Source organism: Lepisosteus oculatus, chromosome 5, assembly GCF_040954835.1.
Source record: "Lepisosteus oculatus isolate fLepOcu1 chromosome 5, fLepOcu1.hap2, whole genome shotgun sequence".
Classification (NCBI taxonomy): Eukaryota; Metazoa; Chordata; class Actinopteri; order Semionotiformes; family Lepisosteidae; genus Lepisosteus; species Lepisosteus oculatus.
In genome coordinates this window covers 30,245,077-30,265,889 of record NC_090700.1, presented here as the reverse complement: position 1 = coordinate 30,265,889, position 20,813 = coordinate 30,245,077, and the positions used below count along the sequence as shown (strand labels likewise).

At 44.6% G+C, this 20,813-nt stretch overlaps 1 protein-coding gene and 1 long non-coding RNA gene across 2 annotated transcripts; one reads left to right on the top strand and one right to left on the bottom strand.

Annotated features, from left to right (window-relative positions):
- Window positions 1–2,412: 2,412 nt before the first annotated feature.
- lmod1b (leiomodin 1b (smooth muscle)) lies at window positions 2,413–19,348 on the top strand. The gene is made up of 3 exons (XM_015342368.2): window positions 2,413–2,938; window positions 11,690–13,219; window positions 14,810–19,348. Exons 1-3 carry the CDS (start codon window positions 2,678–2,680, stop codon window positions 14,834–14,836), a joined length of 1,818 nt encoding a protein of 605 aa, XP_015197854.2. The 5' UTR covers window positions 2,413–2,677; the 3' UTR covers window positions 14,837–19,348.
- LOC138239196 (uncharacterized) lies at window positions 13,696–16,948 on the bottom strand. Its single transcript, XR_011189647.1, has 3 exons — window positions 16,864–16,948; window positions 15,409–15,565; window positions 13,696–14,036 (listed from the first exon to the last, which is right to left on the bottom strand). It is a non-coding gene; the product is annotated as an uncharacterized lncRNA (long non-coding RNA).
- Window positions 19,349–20,813: the final 1,465 nt, after the last annotated feature.

Below are 20,813 nucleotides of genomic sequence, written 5' to 3'. Positions count from 1 at the left end.
TGGCTTCACAAAAATGAGGGAGGGTGCCCAGATACATGACTTTAGGCTTGTTGCAGTTTATTTGTCATCTAGGTTTTTATGTCAGAAATGCAATTAGAGAGCAGAGACGTGATTAAGAAATCAGATTAACACTAGAAGGATTTATCCTTTACGCATGTCATTTTGTATCTCAACCAGGAGGGGTCCTTCTAGACTCGTTTTCCGATTTAATTAGAAGCTTTCTTCGCTTTTGTTTCTGAAAAGAAATGATAAATCACTGAAGAGGCAAAACCAGCGATTAATATGTGTGAATCGTTGATGTTTCATGTCCGAAAGTTATTTTCAGAGAGATAACATTGGGTGATTAGATATGAATAATCCCCTGGTCTGGAGAAAAATGCGGAGGGAAAGCGAAAGTAATTATTGGAGTTACTGGAGTCCGTCTTATGTAATTAAGTAATGTCGTAAGTGCACATGGTGAGTATTTATTAACCCGCAGGACATTAATTAAATGGAAAGGTTCAATCAATTAAACAGTAAACTATGTAGTATAGTCATTGAACATTTTGTTTGGTTTTCAAGTTTAATCGGTATCTAATCTAGGAGCGACGAGAAAGATGTGCTGAGGAACAGATTTCGAGAAGCCACATTCAAACTACAATTGATAAATGATTATTGGTTATGGGCAAGAATGTGTGAAAATCTGATTTTCCTTTGACCTAAAACCTAGCAATACAACAGGTCTCTGTGTTGACAATACAAGTACTGTATGTGTACAAGTATAATTAAGTGGTGTTTTCTGGTCTCGGAAGATTTCGAAGGGTGTTCGGGTGGACCCCAAGAGCTATGAAAATATATGCAAACTAAAAAGCAGTTATTAGAATAATAATTAACACAGCATGCTGTGGGGTCGGTTTGCATCTGTACACCCGGTCTAACTAGTAAAGGTGTAGGGATCAAACACAGCAGTGAAGAGGACGTTGTCAGACCACTATGATCTTCTCAAGTGGGCCTGTTACTGATGGGTGGCCTATACATCATGTGATGGGTGGCTATCACAGAGGACAGTCACCACCCCGGGCATGAGCTCTTCACCCCACTGCCCTCAGGCAAGAGATATAAGAGCATACGGACACTTACCACTAGATTCTTCAATAGCTTCTATCCACAAGCATCCCCCTCGGACCACACCTACACCATCACCATCTACCTCTTTATGATTTCTTATTTATTGCACATCTCCAGTCATTGTTTACACGTCTGTATTGTTTACATTCAAACTGTCTACATGTTTACTTGTTCATTGTCTACTGTTTGTCTGTATATTGTCTTGATGCACTGTTTGCACTTTGTCTTGTTTTTTACACTTGTTTTACAATAGAGAGACTTCCTGTGAGTAAGAATTCCAATGTACTAGTACCGGTTACATATGGCAATAAAGTTCAAGTTCAAGTTCAATACGTACAACAGCTCTGGTCCGTGCGGGACCCAGAAGTGAAAGTCCGGCCATCCGTGGGGAATAGTAGGAGCGAGCAAACCCTAAACCAACTAAACAGTCGTCGCGTCCTGTCAATCAAACCTCCTTTTAGTGACGGATTAACGTGTATCAAATGTGTCGAAACCCGGTTAACGCGCCAGCAATAGTCCTTATTTCGTATTATCATTTGCTTAGTTGACACCTTTATATAGCGCTACCTGTCGTGCATATTAAGCTATTACGCATTACGATGCCTAGGTACGCTGCACCATTCTTTAGCACGGTTTCACAATGCTTACATGTGCAGTTCATGACTGCAGCCATGATGCACCACAGTTAACCCTCACACGCATGTGACACCCCGAACACGGTGGGGTCCGGGACTGGGCAGCAGCAGGCGGGGTCCGAGGTCTGAGGAGAACCGCTACCCAGAGGAAGCGACCAGCGAGCCAGCTGGCACGGTGCCTCTCCGTAGTACCAATGTTGTCACTCATCTTTTATCGTTCGTCTCGGCTTTTCACAAATATTGCTTTTTGTTTCTGACCCAATTTTTTCATGAACATGTATTTTGATACTTTTGTGCATTTATATTTTTCATTGCACTTCCTTCGATTCTTTGAAAGACAGAATAATTCAACTCTTCTGTTGTACACAAACAAAAAGTTAAAACGGAACACTTGCAATGAAGTTCAAAGTTGTTGCCAGGAAAGAATAAAGAATTCTGCCTTCCAAATTTAGTATTTGTGGTCTCCCAGCCAGAGCCTGAGAACCAAAACTTTTAATGATGTTTCATTACGAGGGGAAAAAAAACTCTGACTCTACAGCTTCGTATCAGCATCTCATGCTTTTACATTTCACCCGACTCTCACCCCCTTCTTCCTATTGCCTTTAAAAGGCTAAATGTTGTGAACTAAATTTGGGCATGGAGCTGCGGAGGATTTCAAGGAATGTCCTCGGATTTCAGACGGCTTTGATAGGCTAGTCTCGCTGCTCACAGGCTCCCGGGCTCCGCTGGTTGTCCACTCTGCGCTGCCCGCTTGCCAGGACAGAGCAGCTCGGTTTCTCGCTCCAGCGTGCGGTACCTCAGCAGACTGGACCTGCCTTTTTGTTTCTGGAGGAGCTGCTGACCTGGTGTGGACATTTTATTTTTACTTTTTTTTTTAGTGGTGGAAGCCCATACTCCTGTATCTTCCAGGTTTCGTTAGCAGCCAGGTCGTCGACATGTCCAGGATGTCGCGATACAGACGACAGGTGAGCGAGGATCCCGACATCGACAACCTGCTGGCCAACCTGTCGCCTGAGGAGATGGAAGAGCTGGAGAAAGAACTGGACGTGGCCGAACCCGACCCCAACGTGCCCGTCGGGCTCCGGCAGCGGAACCAGACGGACAAACAACCGTCGGGGACCTACAACCGAGAGGCTATGCTGCACTACTGTGAGCGGGAGACGAAGAAGCTCATCCAGAGGGAGCTCTCAGTGGAGGTAGGGGGGAGCGTCCGAAGACTCCCAGATCCAGGGTTGAACTTTAAACGTTGTTTGCATCCTGCTATCATGCCTCCTTTGTCTTTTTCTCTGAGTTCCCGTTGGAGACTGGAATTCCAAGAAAAAATACCAGAGAAAAAGCTTTTATAAAACAAACGCGGTTCAATTTCATTCGAAACAGTGCCATCATTTTTTGCCAGAAATGCACGATTCTCGTGGCAACGCTGGTATGCTACTTAGGGGAAATTCGGGAGTCATTCAGCTAACGTTCCCGAAAGTTCAGCGTGTTTGTCTCTTTCGGTACGGGTTTCTCAGAAGACTTTGGGGACATTGTCTTTGGCGTGGCAAATCCCAGTTCTGGATGTGCCGCTTATCGTGTTAATCGTGTTTATTCAAAACATAAAACAGTTTTGGTTTTATGTGGAGCCGATAAAGCCTACAAATCTCGTTTTGACTGGCGGAGGTTGTCTAGTGTCAATAACGCGCACGTCACAGGGACTCCCTGACACAAACAGCACTCCTGCCAGCAGATTAAAGATACGGGCGGCTGGATGGGAGTTTGAGTCAGCACCCCTCTGCACAGTGAACTTGTCAGACTAATGCAGATAGACTTGCGGCCAGCAGGCAAGCTGGCTCGACCAGGTTGCGCTGCTCTTCGCTGTGAGTGCAGAGGACGTACTGTATCTGGTGATCAGTATTCCCTCTGCTGTCAATGCAGGATAACAGAGATTGCTTATTCACAATACGGCCTGTAGCTGCGGTTTTTAAGACATCTTTGTTTGAGATGCGACCAATTTCACAGCCTCTCACGACGATTGATCTCTTGAAAGTGATGAGCCACAACATTGTCAGTAAAATTCAGGCAGCTATAAACCAGGACAAGAACACTGTTGAGATCCATACAAATATCCTGTTTTGTTACTTTACACTGTGAAACATAATTCAATATAAAGCGTTCAGAATTTCAGTGAAGCACCAGGGAAAACAAAACACGTTGTACCGTAGAGAAGAAAGAGTGCACAGCCAGGAATCCACATCAAAGCAGTCTGCAATTCTGGAGATAGAAATACTGATGAGGGGTCCTACACAGGATATAGGATAACGCAGCTTTATTCATCTTCTTAATTGTGAATCTATAAACAATAAATTCAATCTCTTTGGGTGTGCAGACATAGATTTAGAGCATTGTGATCATCCAGTTCATGTCTTCCTTACTATATTAATACTACTATTATAAATAATTTGCTTTTGCAGATGCCCATTTCTAACATGACTTACAATCAGGAACTTTTACTTTGTGTGTACAAGCCAAGAATATGAGACTGACAATTTTAAAGAGCTGTGCTCGTGTAAACAAATAGAACTGTAATTGTTACAAAATGTGTTTGGTCCTGTTGACTTTCTTCACCACAGAACACAACAGACTGCAAACAGGAAAAGTTTGTTCCCTCCTTCTTACGTTCCACAGAGCTTGATTTTCTGCAGAGAGACACAGCAGAGTAACGACTGTCGTATGAGGTCTCAAGAGGGAGAGAGAGGGGGTCTTCTGAGTCTTTAAAACTTTAACAACAAGATTAGATGAAGAACAGGAAACAAGAAAAATGGGGTGCTGTCAAAGTCTCCCTTGATAGCTCCACTGAGAAAAGAAATGAGCAGAAGACCCGGCCACAAGTTCTCACTGTGTGTGTCTTGAGTCTTTCCTCATGCATGTCTCTGTAAGCTCTGTCCCGCGGAGTGACATTTCCTCTTACAGAGCTTGAAGATACCATATGTCGAGTTCCTGAAACCCTGCCTGGTTTCCCAACTGTGGCTCCATGTTCATGATACAAATATCTGCATGATTCTGAAGACCAAGCACTGTGCTGCACAGCGAGTAACACACACAAAAAGAACGTGAACATGCAGGCACAGTGAAAGCACATAAAGCTGTTTCAAAGCCAGTGATTGGGCTTCAACAGCATGGTTGAGTAGCTTGTTCCACACTCCCACAACGGTTTGTGGAGAGAACTGCCTCCTTTTATGAGTTTCACCAAACCACGTGTGTCCTCTGGTTCTGAAATAGGATAACAGGAGTATTTTTCTTTTTCCTTTTTCCCAAATCTGATATGAATCTGCTATGCAGTACCGTGTGACAATCCTTTGTACAGAAGATTATGGCAGTAGCCCGAGTCCGGGAGAGCAGGGTGGGCCTGTGTAAGAGCACAGCTGTGGCTCTGCAGGCAAGCGTGTGTGGGACTATAGACACTGAGGCACACGTTCATCTGCTCCTGACGAGGGCAGAGGGCCAGGGCTCTGGCCGAGCCTTGTGTAGACGAGCTTCTTCCTGGAGCGAACGTCTGCAAGGCCCGTGGATTCTGGAAAAATGTCCGCCGGGCCGAGCTTTCGTAGCTGGTAGATCGCTCGATGACAGTTCCCTCCCAGCAATGCCCCCCTGGTGTTTTTGGGAACTGCTCCAGGAAAAGAGAACTAGTGTAGGCAGCATGTTTGCAGTATAGTTTGTCCACCCCCTCTCCCAGCAGGGCTTTCATTGAATTTTAATTCCCAAACAATTTGTGCTAAAGACTGGTTGTCTGTATTGAAATCACTCAACAGTTCCTAAAATGGTATCAAAATGTCATTGTCAAAGTAGAGGGACACCTTCCCCGTGGACCCCTAGTGATTTCTTCATGATTGTGGTCTTTTGAATGAAGCAGGCGTGAGGCGTTAAGCAGTTCTTTTTAGGAGGCAGCTTGCATTTCTCCTCCTTCTACCCACTGGGGAGGCTTGTTCATTCCCTAGTCTCCAGAGACACAGATTTGATTTTAACGACTGTGTTTTTTAAAAACTTTTTTCCCAATCTGATATGAATCTGCTTTGAAGGCGAGGAGCAAGAGAGCCATTGTAGGAGATAAGTCCTTCTTTATCATCCTTCAGGTTTGCTTGAGTCTTCCTAGGCCATTTCCACTGGTTTATTCCCGGAGAGGTGAGATCTGGAGCTGGGATCCTGTTCGTGGTGAGGTTAATCCTTGTTATGCAGTTCCTGCATTGTCCAAGACCTCTTTAACTCCTTAACTAAGCCATATCCTCTGGCGTACAAGGAATATGAGTTATGTCAGTGCCAGGGTACCAGGAAACTGAGGTCAAAACACACCCAGGAATCCATACCCAACACATCCCTCAGTACGTTCTGGGTCTGAACCTTCTATTCGGGCACGTTACACCATGCCAAAGGCTTCACATTAGAATTACATCGATTTCAATTTGAATTAATACTCTCTCTCATGACCTTCAACACTGGGTGCACATAGGCTAATGTATTTGGCTACACCCACGGTATGTAAATACTCTGTGTGGATGATTTTCCCCAGGTCTGGTATTAGGTGGCGCTAGTCTGGCCCAGCTTTCAATGTTTTAAAAATGTTAGATTCTTTTTTTGTTTCACACCCAATGATATGTCAAGGCCTCCCAGATTGTGGTGGAAAAAGCAGCCTGTCCATAAAGAGTCCATGGAGGAAGGACACTCTTGTCCCAGCAACAGAGTGGAATATTGGATTGGTCCCCAAAAACTCCACAATAGCAAGCCCCACAAGCAGGTTCTGGGAACCCTGATTTTCTCATTTCTTTGAAATAGGTCAATTATTTTCTAAGGGTAGCAGGCAGTAAATATAATAAGGCTTCATTAGTCCTTTGTTTGGTTGTGTTCTGCTGTTGTATAGTTTGACTTTGCTAATGGCTGGACAGAATACAAACAGTGCTAAATCTCGCTCAGAGGGGTTCACTGTCTTGGACCTGAAGAGAGCCTAAATGTAATCTTATTTCTGCTGGTTTCTCTTTGCTGATTTCCTGGAGATGATATCAGCTCCCCTGGCCAGAGATAAGAGCTGAAGCACTTATAACCCTGTGTTGGAAGGGCTAGAAGCCTGACAGCAGAGTGCTGCTACTTCTTAAGCTGTAGCAACGAGGCAGATCCAGAGAAGACGCAGGAATAATAGAAGAGTGACACTACAGGAGGTCAGCTGGAACTGACTTTATATTCTGCATTGCAGGGGGAAACAGGGCATTTAGGAGGATCTCCTGTTTTGGGAGGACACTATCTAGAAAAGGGGTTTAAATAAGATCACTTTAAGACAGTTTGAATTTCAAGTCATTTTTTTTTATTTTGGCAACAACAGTGATGGGATTCATGGAAACATATTTATTTGTGTTCCTTCACGAGAACAATTCTGAAGCCTGTGACTCCCTCACAAATCCTCTTTGGCCGATTGGAGCAACACAAGACTCTGGTTCCCATTCTCCACTCTTTATTTACTTGGAGGAAAATTAACTCACTTTGCACCCCTCCTTCCTGTAATTTCCTCACCACATCCCCCATTCTGATCTATTCATGAAACAGGTTTTCTGAGTGGTACTTGTGGCCTGTGCATTGACCTCACACAACCAAGCTCAACCTTGGCCATAAAAAAACAGTCTTGACCTTCAGTGATCGTGCAGGGACTGATGCAGAGGCTTGTGCGGATGGATGATAATAACACAGGGACAGGAGAAGGCCTGGACAATGCTGCTAGGTTTCGGAATACTGATCCTGGTGCAGGAACCAGGCTCTTCCCTCTCACATCCAGTCGGTTCTGATATGGAGATTAGGCAGATTTGTAAACGGGGCAGGCGGATGTCTTATAGCTGGTGTGAGAGCAAGGTGCTCCCTCTTATCTGAGTGAGGAAAGGGATGAGTAACTTTATCAGGCCCTGGCACCCAGGGCATGCATTCCAGGAATACTGCCCCGAGCGTGGTGCTTGAAATGGGATCCAGTAAGATAATACCCCCGAGCGTCTCTGTCACACCACAGCCCGGCTATGTGTTTTCGCTTGGAAAATAATTCCTCCTTGCTGAGGTGGGCCCTCGCTTTTGAATTAAGCTAAGTGAGAATGAAGGGGCGTGAGCAGGGAGCTGCGGTGTGCCTCCTGTGCAGCACAGATAAGAGTGAGGAAGAGAGAATGCTGAAGGCGCAGTGGATTGACAATGTAGCACAGAGAAGTGCAGTGTGGAATTACAGTACAGCTCCATTAAAAATGAAAGACCGTAGGGAAGCGTAACACAGCAGAACTTGGTAAATAAGCAGCGTGAGGAGCTGAGAATTCTGGTTCCAGTTCCCGAGCTAAACTCAGTCACAGGGCGTGCTTTCTGTGCAGTGGGCGTTGCGAGTGTATTGTGAAATGCAGAACGTCAGTTCAGGATGGAAAGTAGAAAATGGCATTATTTAAACGATTACCCACCTCTCTGGCCTGCCTCATCCCACTCCTGTGTTTGCTTCTTCTTGGGCATTCTGTATAAGCCTCCACCAGTGTCTCCTAGGTCTGTGCGTGGTTAAGTGTCTGTGAGACTGTGTCACTTCTACACTGCATTGTGCCCTCACTCTATTTCATCTGCAGGACTTGTTTAAGCCCATTGTTTGAATACCCATAAAAGCACATACTATTGATGAATACTATTAATAATAAAATGCTAAAAGTAGAACTACTGACTTACATGCTCAATTAATACTGTTAGAGCTGTTAGAATTAATGAGACCAAAATAGACCAAGAATCTTGCTCAATCATTTTTCTTGAGCGGGAGTGCTGATTTGAAGTGCATATTGTAGCATGAAGTTACCAAAAAGACTCCAAGGCCCTTAATTATTTAGACACCTTGACTATAGTTTGGGGTGATATGGTTGCCTCACAGTGCTTGGGCCTGAGTTCAAATCCTGGGGTGCTATTTGTGTGGAGTTTGTATGCTATAATATTTCCATGGGTTTCCTCTGGGTGCTCTGGATTTCTCCCACAGTCCAAACACATACTGGTAGGTTAATTGGAAAAATTGGCCCTGGTGTGAGTGTGTGTGTTTATATCTGCGCATGCCCTGCAATGGACTGGCGTAACGTCCAGGGTGTACCCTGCCTTGCGCCTGTTGCTTGCTGGGAGAGGCTTCGGCATTGACAAAATGGGTAGATGGAACTGTCGCCCTGCATGTCTCCATGAACATCCCCCCCAGGGAGGGATCTGCCTCCCAGGGGAGAGCAGTGATCTCCACCCATTGTGAGAAAAGAACCCGCAGAGATCCACAACAAGGACAGTTGTGGATCTGCTATTTAAATTCATTTAGGTTATGTGTTGAGCTTGCCAGAGCAAGGGAGATATTTCACAACTCTTAATAAAAAGTGTAATAAAAACAATTGCATTTGTATAATGGTTTTCATCCCTGAGAAAGCTCATCAGCGTAGTGGAACTCCTATGAAACATAGCTTTCTCTTTTCTTCTCCTTTAGAACAGGACACCGTCAGGACGCTGTAGAAACAACCAGAGCGCCTGTTTGTGTCTGGAGAGCAGTGAGGCTACCCAGGGTGGCTGAGGCCTGATCGAATGCAGGATCTGCTCAAAGCCTAGTACATGTGTGATGGTCTGTGGCAGTTTTCTGAATCACTTGTCCCAAAATAACCTTATGAAGAGCAGATCGCAAGAAAGTGTATGTGTAGCACAATGCCCTGTGGCCTATAGCTGAAGCATCGGGAGCTGTCCTCTTGACCTTTAACAAGTCTTCTCAGAAGTTCTGTTTTGCTAGTGTTGCCTGCACAACAGGAGTGCAAGTGAACCACGTACAGCGCGGTGTACCGCCATTCCAAGTCTGAAGTACTTTTGTCCTCAGCTGATCCTTTAAGGAAACTATCCTGTACCAAAACCGTGGGGCTTGTTGCTCAGAAGTGTTGGAAACAAGCCACCTGTGTAGCAAAGGCCGATGAAACCACTGTTGCTGTTTGTTTGCACAACGCCCAGGGGAAGAGGAAAGCGAAGTGTTTCAGTCTTGATCAGACCGGTGAAATGTCAGCCACTCACTGGGGTCCAGCGCTGCTCGATGTTGCTAGGCAGCGGGATCTTTACGTTCAACAAAGGCCTCTGGAAGCATGTTTCAGCCGGGACACATGAGCTGACAACACTGTGGTGCCAAGCGAGTCATACCTGCGGAATAGCTGGCTTTTTTTAATGATCAGACCTGGACACAGCTCTCAAATGAGGATTAAGACCTTCCAGACGCAAATGTCAAACCTGGACCCTGAGGACACCCATTAGCCACTGAGAACTGCGGATACAATTTATTTTACACAAGGAATTATGAGTGTAGTGTAATCAACACCCCAACACAGCATAGATGAGAGTTTGCTGGGGATAAATGCCCCTCCTTAGAAACCGTCCTATTATTTGAATTTAAACACAGTGTCTGGAAAAACCTGCCAAAAGTATTACTGCATTGCTATGCTGCGATATGCATTCAAGTCCTATGCATTTTCACTAGAATTGTGTTTTAAAGGGGGTCTTAAAATGCCCCCATTTTTCCAGGATAGGCACAGAAAGAAGCAGTGTGGAAGTCAGGGCTGGTTTTCTGGAGCTGGAGATCCTGGGCAGATGAAATTCCTGGGCTGCTGGTTTACATGCACACTGCCTTTTAAGGACACATCTGAGGGAACTGCAGTTCCTCACGGCAGCAAACGCAGAAGCTCACAAATCTCGGACTGCGCTGGCGGAGCTATCCTCCCCAGTAAACCTTCTGAAAATGGCTTGCCGCTTACAATGTAAATAGGGCAAATCTGACCTCATGCCTTGTGCATTTCCACGATTCCATGTGATTAAAAAATAAAAAACGCCTAGCTGCCGATGTCAGTGCTAATAAGCCGTATGGAGGCGGGTCAGCGAGAGGTGGCTTTGACGAATCAGAGATTTTTATCCTTTGACCTGGCTCTATACACAAAGAACGGAGATGAGTCGGTTGACATGAATAAATGTTTGGTTAGAATTTCTATATTGAGAGCTTGATAATGTGAAAATATCAGTGTACTCTTGCTTGTCATGTTGTATTTCTTCTCTTGACTCAGGGCTCTTTTCTAAACAAAGATTTTAAATATTTGTTCTTATGTCTGTCACATCAAAAGCTTAATACTGCACCATAAAAGTGATGTTTATGGCCCAAAAAATTTTACTAGTCGGCTGCTTATAATCCAAAACAGAATTTTCATACGTATCAATTTAGATCTTTAAATGACAAGCCGTGGTCTTTAAAATAACTTTCTAATGTGTGACCCCTTTATCTAGTGTTATCTATGTCTTGGTGTCCTTATCTGTTTAAGATATGGCATTTGTATTTTAGCATCTTTTTAATTTGAATAACTTGCATTTTATGAAAAACAACTTTTTTAATATTTCATGTGCCCCACCAGTCAGCAATGAACATGGGTTATATATAATTCTTATCTTTGCTTCTAGCAAATATCCTTGCTATTGTAATGGATATTTTTGAGAATTTCTTTTTCTAAAGAAACACTCTTGAGTGCCAAATCGGAGATGATGAGAAGAGAAACAATGTTGCAGGAGGTTCTGAATGTCCATTATATATTGCTGATTGTTGAGGTGGCGCGCGCTGGTGATATTCTTCCTCTCCGTCCTCTCTGTCCGCCAAGAGAAACCTTTCCCGACAGTTTTTTAAATCGCAAAAGTGAATTATGGTACACACTTCATTTGTTAGCTTGTAATACAGAGTAGGAACACAAATTCTTGAGGCAGCCTTTATTTGGAACAGTGTTATTCCCTGGCACTTATTTCCCAATATTTTTCAAAGTTTAATAGATGACAATTTGTCCTTTAGAGTGGCAACAAAGATTGCAGGTCTTTCAGCTAAGCTAAAGTCCATCCTGTGATTGTGCCGGTCCGCATGCAAATTAAATCTGTCCTTCTGTGTCCCTGTCTAGGAGGGAGTCCCGTTGGACACAACCAAAGACCTCAAGGTGGGGGAGAAGGAGAAGCCACAAGAGGGGGAGCCCAAGAAAGAGAGCAGGAAGCAGGAGTACCTGCGGAGGATGGGCCTCAGCCAGGAGAAACGCTGTTCCAGGTCCAACAGCAAGGAGAGTGTGGAGAAGGCTGGAAAGGAAGTGGGCAGCCCCTGCGAGGACACCCCACGCAAGAGAGGGGCCGCCGCCCGCAAGGAACAGGAGAACAGGAGGGAGGAGAAGAACTGCCAGGGCATGGAGCGCAAGAAAGACCATGGGCCCAGCACTCCAGGGAAAACCAAGAGAGAGGAACCCAAGACAGGAGCGTGCAGGAGAGAGGAGAGGGACAGCCAGACCAAGGAGGGCAAGAGAGAAGGCCCGGACTGTCCAGACAGGATAGGCAAGTCAGACCAAGGGGAGAAACGTGGAGACACGCCGGACAGCAGGAAGCAGGACAAGAAGCCCAAGGGTGAGGATAGGTGTAGCGTGAACGTCAAGACCGGATCTCAGCCTGAACAGGTGTCCAGGGAGGGGAAGCCCTCTCAAGAGAATGAGAAGAAGCCCAGGGAGCCACTCAAGAACGAAGAGCCGGAATCCGGCACAGCGGGAGAGAGTCCTGGAAGCAACGCGACAGGGGAGGAGCAGGAGGACGACGCCACCCCCAGCATATTCGACGAGCCCCTGGAGAAGGTGCAGAACAATGACCCCGAGCTGACCGAGCTCAACATCAACAACTCGGACGTCATCAACAACGACACCCTCATCCGCTTCGCCGACGCGCTGGGGGACAACACCCACGTGAGGGTCTTCGCTCTGGCCAACACCCGCGCCGACGACCACGTGGCCTTCGCCATCGCCAACACCCTGCGCTCCAACAGGACCCTGACCAGCATCAACCTGGACTCCAACCACCTCACCGGCAAGGGCATCATGGCGCTGGTCCGCGCGCTCCAGAACAACACCACCCTCACCGAGCTGCGCTTCCACAACCAGCGGCACATCTGCGGCGGCAAGACGGAGATGGAGATGGCCAAGATCCTGAAGGAGAACACCACCCTGCTGAAACTGGGCTACCACTTCGAGCTGGCGGGGCCCCGCATGACCATGACCAACATCCTGAGCCGAAACATGGACAAGCAGAGGCAGCGGCGCCTCCAGGAACAGAAGCAGGCCCTGGGGGACGGGGACAAAAAGGGCTCCTTGGAGGTCCCCAAAGTCGGAGGGGGCCTTCTAAAGGGCTCCCCCAAGCCCTCCCCCAAGCCCTCCCCGCAGTCTTCCCCTTGGTCGTCCCCCAAAGTGTCACCCAGAAAAGCGGGGGCGGCCGGACCTCCTCCCCCTCCGCCTCCGCCGCCCCCCGCGCCCGCCCTGGACGGCGAGGCCCTCCGGAACTCCCTGACCCCCGTCTCGCAGAGGAAGCTGGACGACAGGGGCAGCACCCCACCCCGCGACAAGAACACCCGGGACCAGCTGCTGGATTCCATCCGCAACAGCAACATCAAACAGCTCAAGAAGGTAGAGCCGGGCAGAAGCCCCTACACCCTCACACCCGGGGACAGAGAGATCTCAGGGGTTTAGAGCAGCCGGGAAATCCTGACCAGGGGGTTGCAGGTTCACATCCCAGGTGGGGGCTCTGCCACTATGCCCCTGAGCAAAACAGACTTTGTCCAAACCGCTACCCTGCTATAAATAAATAATTATCAAACAGAGCCAAAACTGAAAGACAAGGGGGGAAAAATGTATCCGAAAATGTATTGGTACCCTGCACAGACATTTGTACATGTTAAGTACAGATGTGTGATTGCCTTTCTGATAGTACTAGTCAGGTGTGCCAGTAAATGACCTCTTAAACACAGACATTTAAACCAAATGGAGAGGGAACAGCGTTTTAGAGTATAGCCCACTGATACTCTCTCCCGGTCCCCGTCTCTCTGTCTTCAGGTTTTCTAATAACTTCATTTGAGTCAATTGTTTACTAACTTAGTCTTTATTATCATTATTTCCATACCTGTGCTCATTGAGGATTACAGTATAAATTACTCACAAAGCCTGCTGGACTGGACTGTCAGTGGGATTCACCAAGAAATAGGCAGGCACTGAGAGTCGGGTACAATCAGTCAAGCAGAGCTCTCTCTGCTCTCGGTAACACAGTGACCCATGTAGCCCAAGCCTGTTGATGATGGACGCACCTGTCCTCCAATCAACACTGAACCTCTGGTGTGGGGGCTGTGCTTCCTGTGACTCATCTTGTGATGTTTGGCTCGAAAGTGGGCGGGTTGGAGGAGTCTGCCGATATTTCCTCATTCTCTTTAACATGCCATCGTGGGGTGAGCTGTAAAAAACAGCCAAGTGCAGTCTGAAGGCATGCTGTCAGATGTGTGCTTTCCCATGTGAAAGATCATCTTGTCTTATCCCCTGGTTAAATCGTTAATTGGTCATTAATTGGTGGTAATAATGTTTCATTCCATAAGTAATTAATTAGACCATTTTTAAAAATTATGTAGAAAATAAGTTTAATATATCTTCCCCTTAACGGGCACTCTGACTTTTCCAGCCACGCAGACGTTTTTATTAATTAAAAAGGATTTGTGCTCATTTCAATGAGACATTTTAAGAGCCATCTGTGCAGAAACTGCTTTTTCTCATCATTTGATAATTAGTAACACTGTGGTGTGTGAAAATATGGCCAAAGAAAATGACATATTTAAAAAGATAAAGAAACCAAGATGAACAAAATATATATTTTTTTCAGATCCTTGAACATAAATGTGCCATCACAGCACCCTTCTAATATCAATCACAGGAGCCAGACAACTGACACGTTGACAGTCAGCTCCCTAAATTTCACTTTAAAAGTGCTTTCAGCAGATGTATAATCTCAGCAAGGGCAAAAAGCCGACTGCGACTTGTTCTCTGCAGCACAGGGATATCTGCTTCCTTATGTAACCGTTCTGGTAAACCAGAGAGACAGATGTCTGTCTAACAACAGCAGCTGACATTGCAGACAGGAGTTTCACACTCATTTTTCTCCAACTTTACATGAAGAATGAACGACCAGTACTGAGCAATGTCCCAGACACGTGATTTCTCCTTTCCCGCCTGCAGGTCGAGGTGCCGAAGCTGCTGAGATAAAACTAACCTGGAGCATGGAGGAGCGCTGGGGGAGGGGGTGGGGTGGGAGGGGGCTGGGGGTTGGGGGGCAGATGGACAGCTCACAGGCCTCGTGGGAACTCCGAACTCTGAAGCCGCCCGAGTGATCACCGGCAGTACTGATGGGGGGCAGGCGGACAGCGACGATTGATCCGGGCTGTACCTGCTGCGGCGCTGTCCCTGGGTCCTCCCTGTCTTGGCACACACTGGACAACAGAGGGCGCAGGTGGGGCAGTGGTGTGTAGGGCTCCTGAGAAAAACGCTCCAAGCTTGGCTGTGTCTGTGAGGCTATGTTGATTTGCACTGGAGTTGGAAGGTTATAGTATGTTGGAAGAGTGTGTGAGCAATGCTGTTTGTATGGCCTTTTATTCAAGTGTAGATTACCTGGCCACTCATTGGGATTTTAATCGTGTGTAGATTGCCTGGAGATTCAGCAGGTTTGATTTTTTTTTACCTCTATCCCTGATTTTTTAAGCATGTTTTCACTGGCGTATTTTTAGATTCAGACATATTAGACAGTGATGTTGCAGGCAATATGCCTTTCTTCTTGTTACCTGATCCAGTTGGGCTTGTGGTGGACCAGTGCTGTCAAAAACACTGCAGCCGCCCCGCAGCCTGTGCTGTCATTCCTTGTAGAAGCATGGATTCACGTGATCTGACGTGACCCAACAACCATGGTTCAGTTCAGCCAGTCCAGTCTGTGATCTTGACCTAACAGTAGAACAGTAACATTCAGATCTAAACTTAGATCCAGCTTTCACCCAACTGGTAGCTCACATACATGGGCAGAAAAGATGGCCGCAAATGAACAGAAGCAGAAATCCTATCAGATTTTAGATACCAGACTCATGTAGGATTTCTTCATTTTTTCCTATGAATGGAAATCCACAAGATCTTTCCTGTGGGATTCCGGGAGGAGACTGGCAGGATGTTTGGAAGATTCTGTCAGGAGTTTGGCCCCAGATCTTTCACAAAGTTCTGGCATGGGTGATCTGCTGTTGTCTGACACTGTTATCCCCACTAAGTGACAGTATAGGTCTTGTAGGTCTAATATTACTAAGTGACAGGGAGGTGTTAGAGTATACAACATCTAAAAGGACACTTATTTTTAGTTGTGCAAGAAATTTAGGATGCCCACCTCTTAATAGCTACCTAGGAAGGTAGATCTTTCCAAATAGGATGCAGTGAGTCAATCACTCCTTTTGAATGATTTAATTTATTTTGAATAATTTCTTTCATGAAGAAAACATGAAAACAGCCTGCTATAGGAATAGGATGGGGTTCTTTACATCAAGGGTTGCAGCTGAGTGCAACAGCACAACTAAAATCGCTTCTATGCTCCAAGAAAAAGCTGGAAGAGGTTCTTGAACCGAACAGCGAATGACAGAATACAGAACGGCCCTCACTGATGCACGTTCTGAACCAGCTCCCTAGAAACAAGGGTTGCAGTTTCTGTATTCAAAGTGTTTTCTATAAGTCTTTTTGAATTTACAGATTGAATGATTGAGTCTATTGAAGCTGCGGGTGACAGGTATGTTTCACACTGGGAATAATGTGACAGAAACAACCTTTTGCTTGTCTATTTCTGGCAGCTACTTTCTTGTAAATCTGGTGAGGGGATGAGGGATGAATAATCACTGCGGGATGAATGGCATCAGCTCTGTTTGTCTGGGACTGCAATGCACAATGACTGAGCTCTTACATTTCTATATACAGCGCCCCTGGTGCACACAGTGGTTGAGTAACATGATATAAATGACCCCTTTGTGTGCAACTATTCAACAGGATGACTGTGTCCACATATGGCATTAGATAATCTAACCAATGTGCTGCAGGTGATCCCTCTCTGCAGTCTGTAATAACTGTCAAACACAATTGTGTCCTTAACATTTAACTCTGTTCTTTATAATCATAACCTCTGGTGGGTTTGAATGCAGTTTGTCTTTTCAGATATTTAAAGCTTAAAGGTTATGAAAAGGCTACGATAATTGCATAAAATATCACAGTACCTCTATTTTTGCAGAATTTCCTGTGCCTTTTGCAGGTTCTGAAATGCTTGTCCCGTGTGAATCTCTGTTGTACCCCAAGGGTCCGCTGGCCTGATGGTCTCAGTCCCTCATTCTACTTTCATTCTTTTAATTCATTTAGCTACGCCGTAATTGACCTAATTAAGCGGTTTGAAATATGTAATAATATTGTATCGCTTTCAGGTTCACGTGGGTATGTGCCGCTGTCGCCTCAGGTCCACCGCCGGTGACTTCACCGCGCTGGCAAGCCCACTCGTATGTGTTACAGTAATATGCTGTTAAACCTGAGAGTTCAAGTTAACTTTAACATGAATAGGTCAATTTAAGTACGGGCTAAGTACTATCATATTATTTATTCAATTAAGGGGTCGATTACGTTAGCGGGAGCTCAGATGGATTGAATTAATTTACCTTTTTTATTATATACCGTCCCAATTTGGCCAGGCAAAATTGTTTAAAGACTTGTCTTTTCGACTTTCGTCTTTTCCTATGGCTGTGCTTGTAGGCTCCTCGATCACGCTCACCTGTCAGCTTGCCCAATCATCTTTGACAAGCAGCAATTAACTGGCATTAGAGCCGGCACCTATCGCGTGAGCTGCACTTCCCTCACGTGACGTCACTGCACGCCTACCCCTCCTGGCTTGGCCTTGGACTGTCAAGGGTGCAGGGTTGCCATGTTTGCGACTGCTAGTTTTCCTAGTCTTTATTGCAAATCCTCTCCACTGTTAAGGACTATACTAAAAAGCCTCTTTGTTGACCTCTCCTTTGAGAACAGTATGGAGAGCTTCCAGTACAACACAACAAAACCGTGAAGAGACGCACTTTCTGGGCCATGTCATTGAAATCCCTGTCTAATGAGTCGGAGTCGGAGCCAGCCGAGCTTTTACACAGCTTTAAGATCGTAGGTCCAGACAAGTAGTTCACTCACCTTTTCCCTTTCTCGAGATTATTTCCGAACTTTTCTGCGAAATATTACAAATGATAGTTCTAACAAACATATGACGACAAGCTGGTTGCTGGGTGAGAATGAATATGTTTTCCGTTAGGCTTTTTTTCAACTAAGGTTCAGAACCTGCAATTAAAAAAAATCACATTCTGTTTAATATTCTAAAGTTAAATGCATGAATAACATGTCTTTGCAGAATCATGTAGCTTTGTTTTTTGTGTTTAAAAATGATAAACAGCGGCATTTTTAATTTAAAACGCTTGTGATAAAACCGAAATAAAGGGACGAAAATTAACATCGAATTGTAACCAGTCAAGTGGATATTCGAAAGGATTCTGTGCTTTCAGCACGAGAAAAAGCCACTTAATAATTAACTGGCCTATTTTGCGTTGCTCAGAATTAGGAAGGAAACCATTAAGTTAGATATTACATTGTTCGCATATATGTAAGCAGATACTGTACATGTACGTTATTGTATGTTTTCTAAAGGAAAACATTCAACCATAGCATACGTTTTATACATGCCTATACGTCTTGAATATTTAAATTATTATACTACTTTCCGTAACAATTCATTCTCCATCTTCAAAATTCTGACGACTTTTCCCTCGATAGTGACGTAAGATGACGTGTCTTGGGTCACCGATCAAGTTCCAACAGCTAAAAAAACAAGTTCCAACAGCTAATGTCGCTCTATTTACGTAGAAGACCATACGATTGAACAGAAGGACATTATGTCATGCCTTAGCTAAATGGAAGCCTGGGGATAAAGTTCTCAAACGCACCCAAGGCGTTTTTTATAAGAGGAAAAAAAGAGTCGTCCATACCTTTACAAAGGAGAAGATAATTCTTGAAATGATAAATTAGGCGATGTGTAGTTCAATGAAAGAGTTTTACAGGTCTTAAGTTCTCGTATGTATCGAAGAGTTTTTGAGAAGAATGATGTTCACACAGCTTTGTAAATATTTATTTTTCTACAGCTTCCAGATGTTCAACTGTTAAACGCATCATATGGATTTAAAGTGAAAAATAAAACTGTAGTTACGTTCAGATACGTTACTAATACGTTTTATCGTGATATACACCCAATTACGGTAACTTTCTAAAACGTTGCTCATGTTATAATGTGTCTCCTGTGTATCGTAAATATGTATGTTTGAAAGCGTATGGCCCATAAACTCTTTTACGACGTTATATTGGAAATGCTAATTTTAATATGAGCTGACTAGATTAACGGTAAGTGTCTGTACTTAAGAGTGTGTAAAAACACTATACCTGTATGTTGATGTAAAGGGAAAACTGACAGTACTACAATATTAATAATACCAATGTTTACTATCATGTAAATATACTGCACTTGACATCTAAAGAAATTGTCTTACAGTATTTCAGGTTACAGTGCCTTAAGTGCAAGGAATAGTACAGAAGGCAATTGTATGCACCTTTTGAGAGCAATGTGTTTTAAAATTGTACGTAAACAGTACAACTTTTGATCACAATAAAACTGAGAGTTATAACTTACAGCCTTTGAACATCATGTATTTAGTCCCACTACAATGCTACAGTGATGAGATATCTAAATATCAGGGTTGATTGTTTTAAGGTAGGCATGGAGCCAGAACAAATTTCCTTACTCAAATCAGGCTCACACTTTTACTAGACTAGATGTGAATTAAAAGTAACTTTCTGGAAAACAATGACTCATCTACCTTGTAGTCATCAGGTGGCTTTATTAAGCCCTAAAACTCTTTTATTGTGATAAATGCCAACAAACATGTTTTACAGTTTGTGATACAGTATGAGAGGCCTTTAAGGCCATGGACCGATGGATAAATGATTAGCGTGAATATTTCTCAAAAGTGACAACCAGAATAAAACACACCTTAAAAAAAAATCAGTCACAGTAAGTAGGTTACACGAGTTACGTTTTCTGTGAAATATGTTTCATGTCTATTCCACTGTATCTCTCTGATTTTCTATGGTACTTTGAGGTAGTTTCTGTAACATATTTTCACATACTGTGCTTAGGTTTCTCATTGCTAAGCTCCTTCTCCTTTTCAGACTGATTACGAACGAACAGAAGGGAAGCTCAAGCACGGGGCTCTCAGCCGCAGTTCCTGGGGGGCCCTGTGTCTTGTGGTTTTGATGCCAACATACAATACATAGTTGGTCAAACTACATAATTGACTGTATAATTGTAACACTCCAACCAGGTGATTAATAGGCAGCGGCACCTTTAATTGAGTGCCTTGTGCAATGAACTGTAAAAGACCTCAAGAGAAAATCCTGTCTGTGTCTAATTTAGAAAATAAGAAGGTCAATAGTCTGACTGCTCAGGTTGGAACAAGAACCCGAAGACAACAGGCCCTCCAGGAGGTGAGTCTGAGACACTTCTCCACAACAAGCATATTAAGGTTTTACTTCCTAAACATACATAAAGAGGCCGTCGCTGACATCTCATCAGGCTGGTGGCAGAGGTAACACAATAGGTTTGAGATTGTTCCTCCGCTTCTTGTTATCCAACAGTGTCCCTCAAAGCTGTGGACTTCCCTCATCATGCCAGAACAAGTTGGGAAATCACAGGACAGCATCCAGAGTACTCTGGCACAAAAGAAAACTCCATCCCTCTCTCTGAGACTCTATCCATGTTCTTCCAGGAGTAGATTCTTCCCCAGCAATGATTGAGAGATGTACTGAATGAAAGCTCGGCAGTTATGTTTCAGTTGCCTCCCAGCCTGTCCACCACAAACGCATACACAAACTCACAGCCCCCAGCACCAATGAAATGCCTATATTTGGTCATTTTTCAATGGAAACACAGTCTGAGGCTCATTCCATTACCATTCCTAAGAGTGGGAGAAAGGCCAAGAGCTTGTCTGACGCTCTTTAAAAGCTCTCCGCTCAGACATAGAGTAAAAAAAAAAACAGCTTATGTAAATATTTCCTTCTATCACAAAACTAACATAAATATTTATTTACCATCAGT

Bases quoted from the DNA above. Each gene is read 5' to 3' on its own strand.
- lmod1b (XM_015342368.2), top strand. From the start codon at position 2,678: ATGTCCAGGATGTCGCGATACAGACGACAGGTGAGCGAGGATCCCGAC. The intron at 2,939-11,689 runs GTAGGGGGGAGC...GTCCCTGTCTAG, and splicing joins AGAGGGAGCTCTCAGTGGAG to GAGGGAGTCCCGTTGGACAC. The intron at 13,220-14,809 runs GTAGAGCCGGGC...TCCCGCCTGCAG, and splicing joins ACATCAAACAGCTCAAGAAG to GTCGAGGTGCCGAAGCTGCT.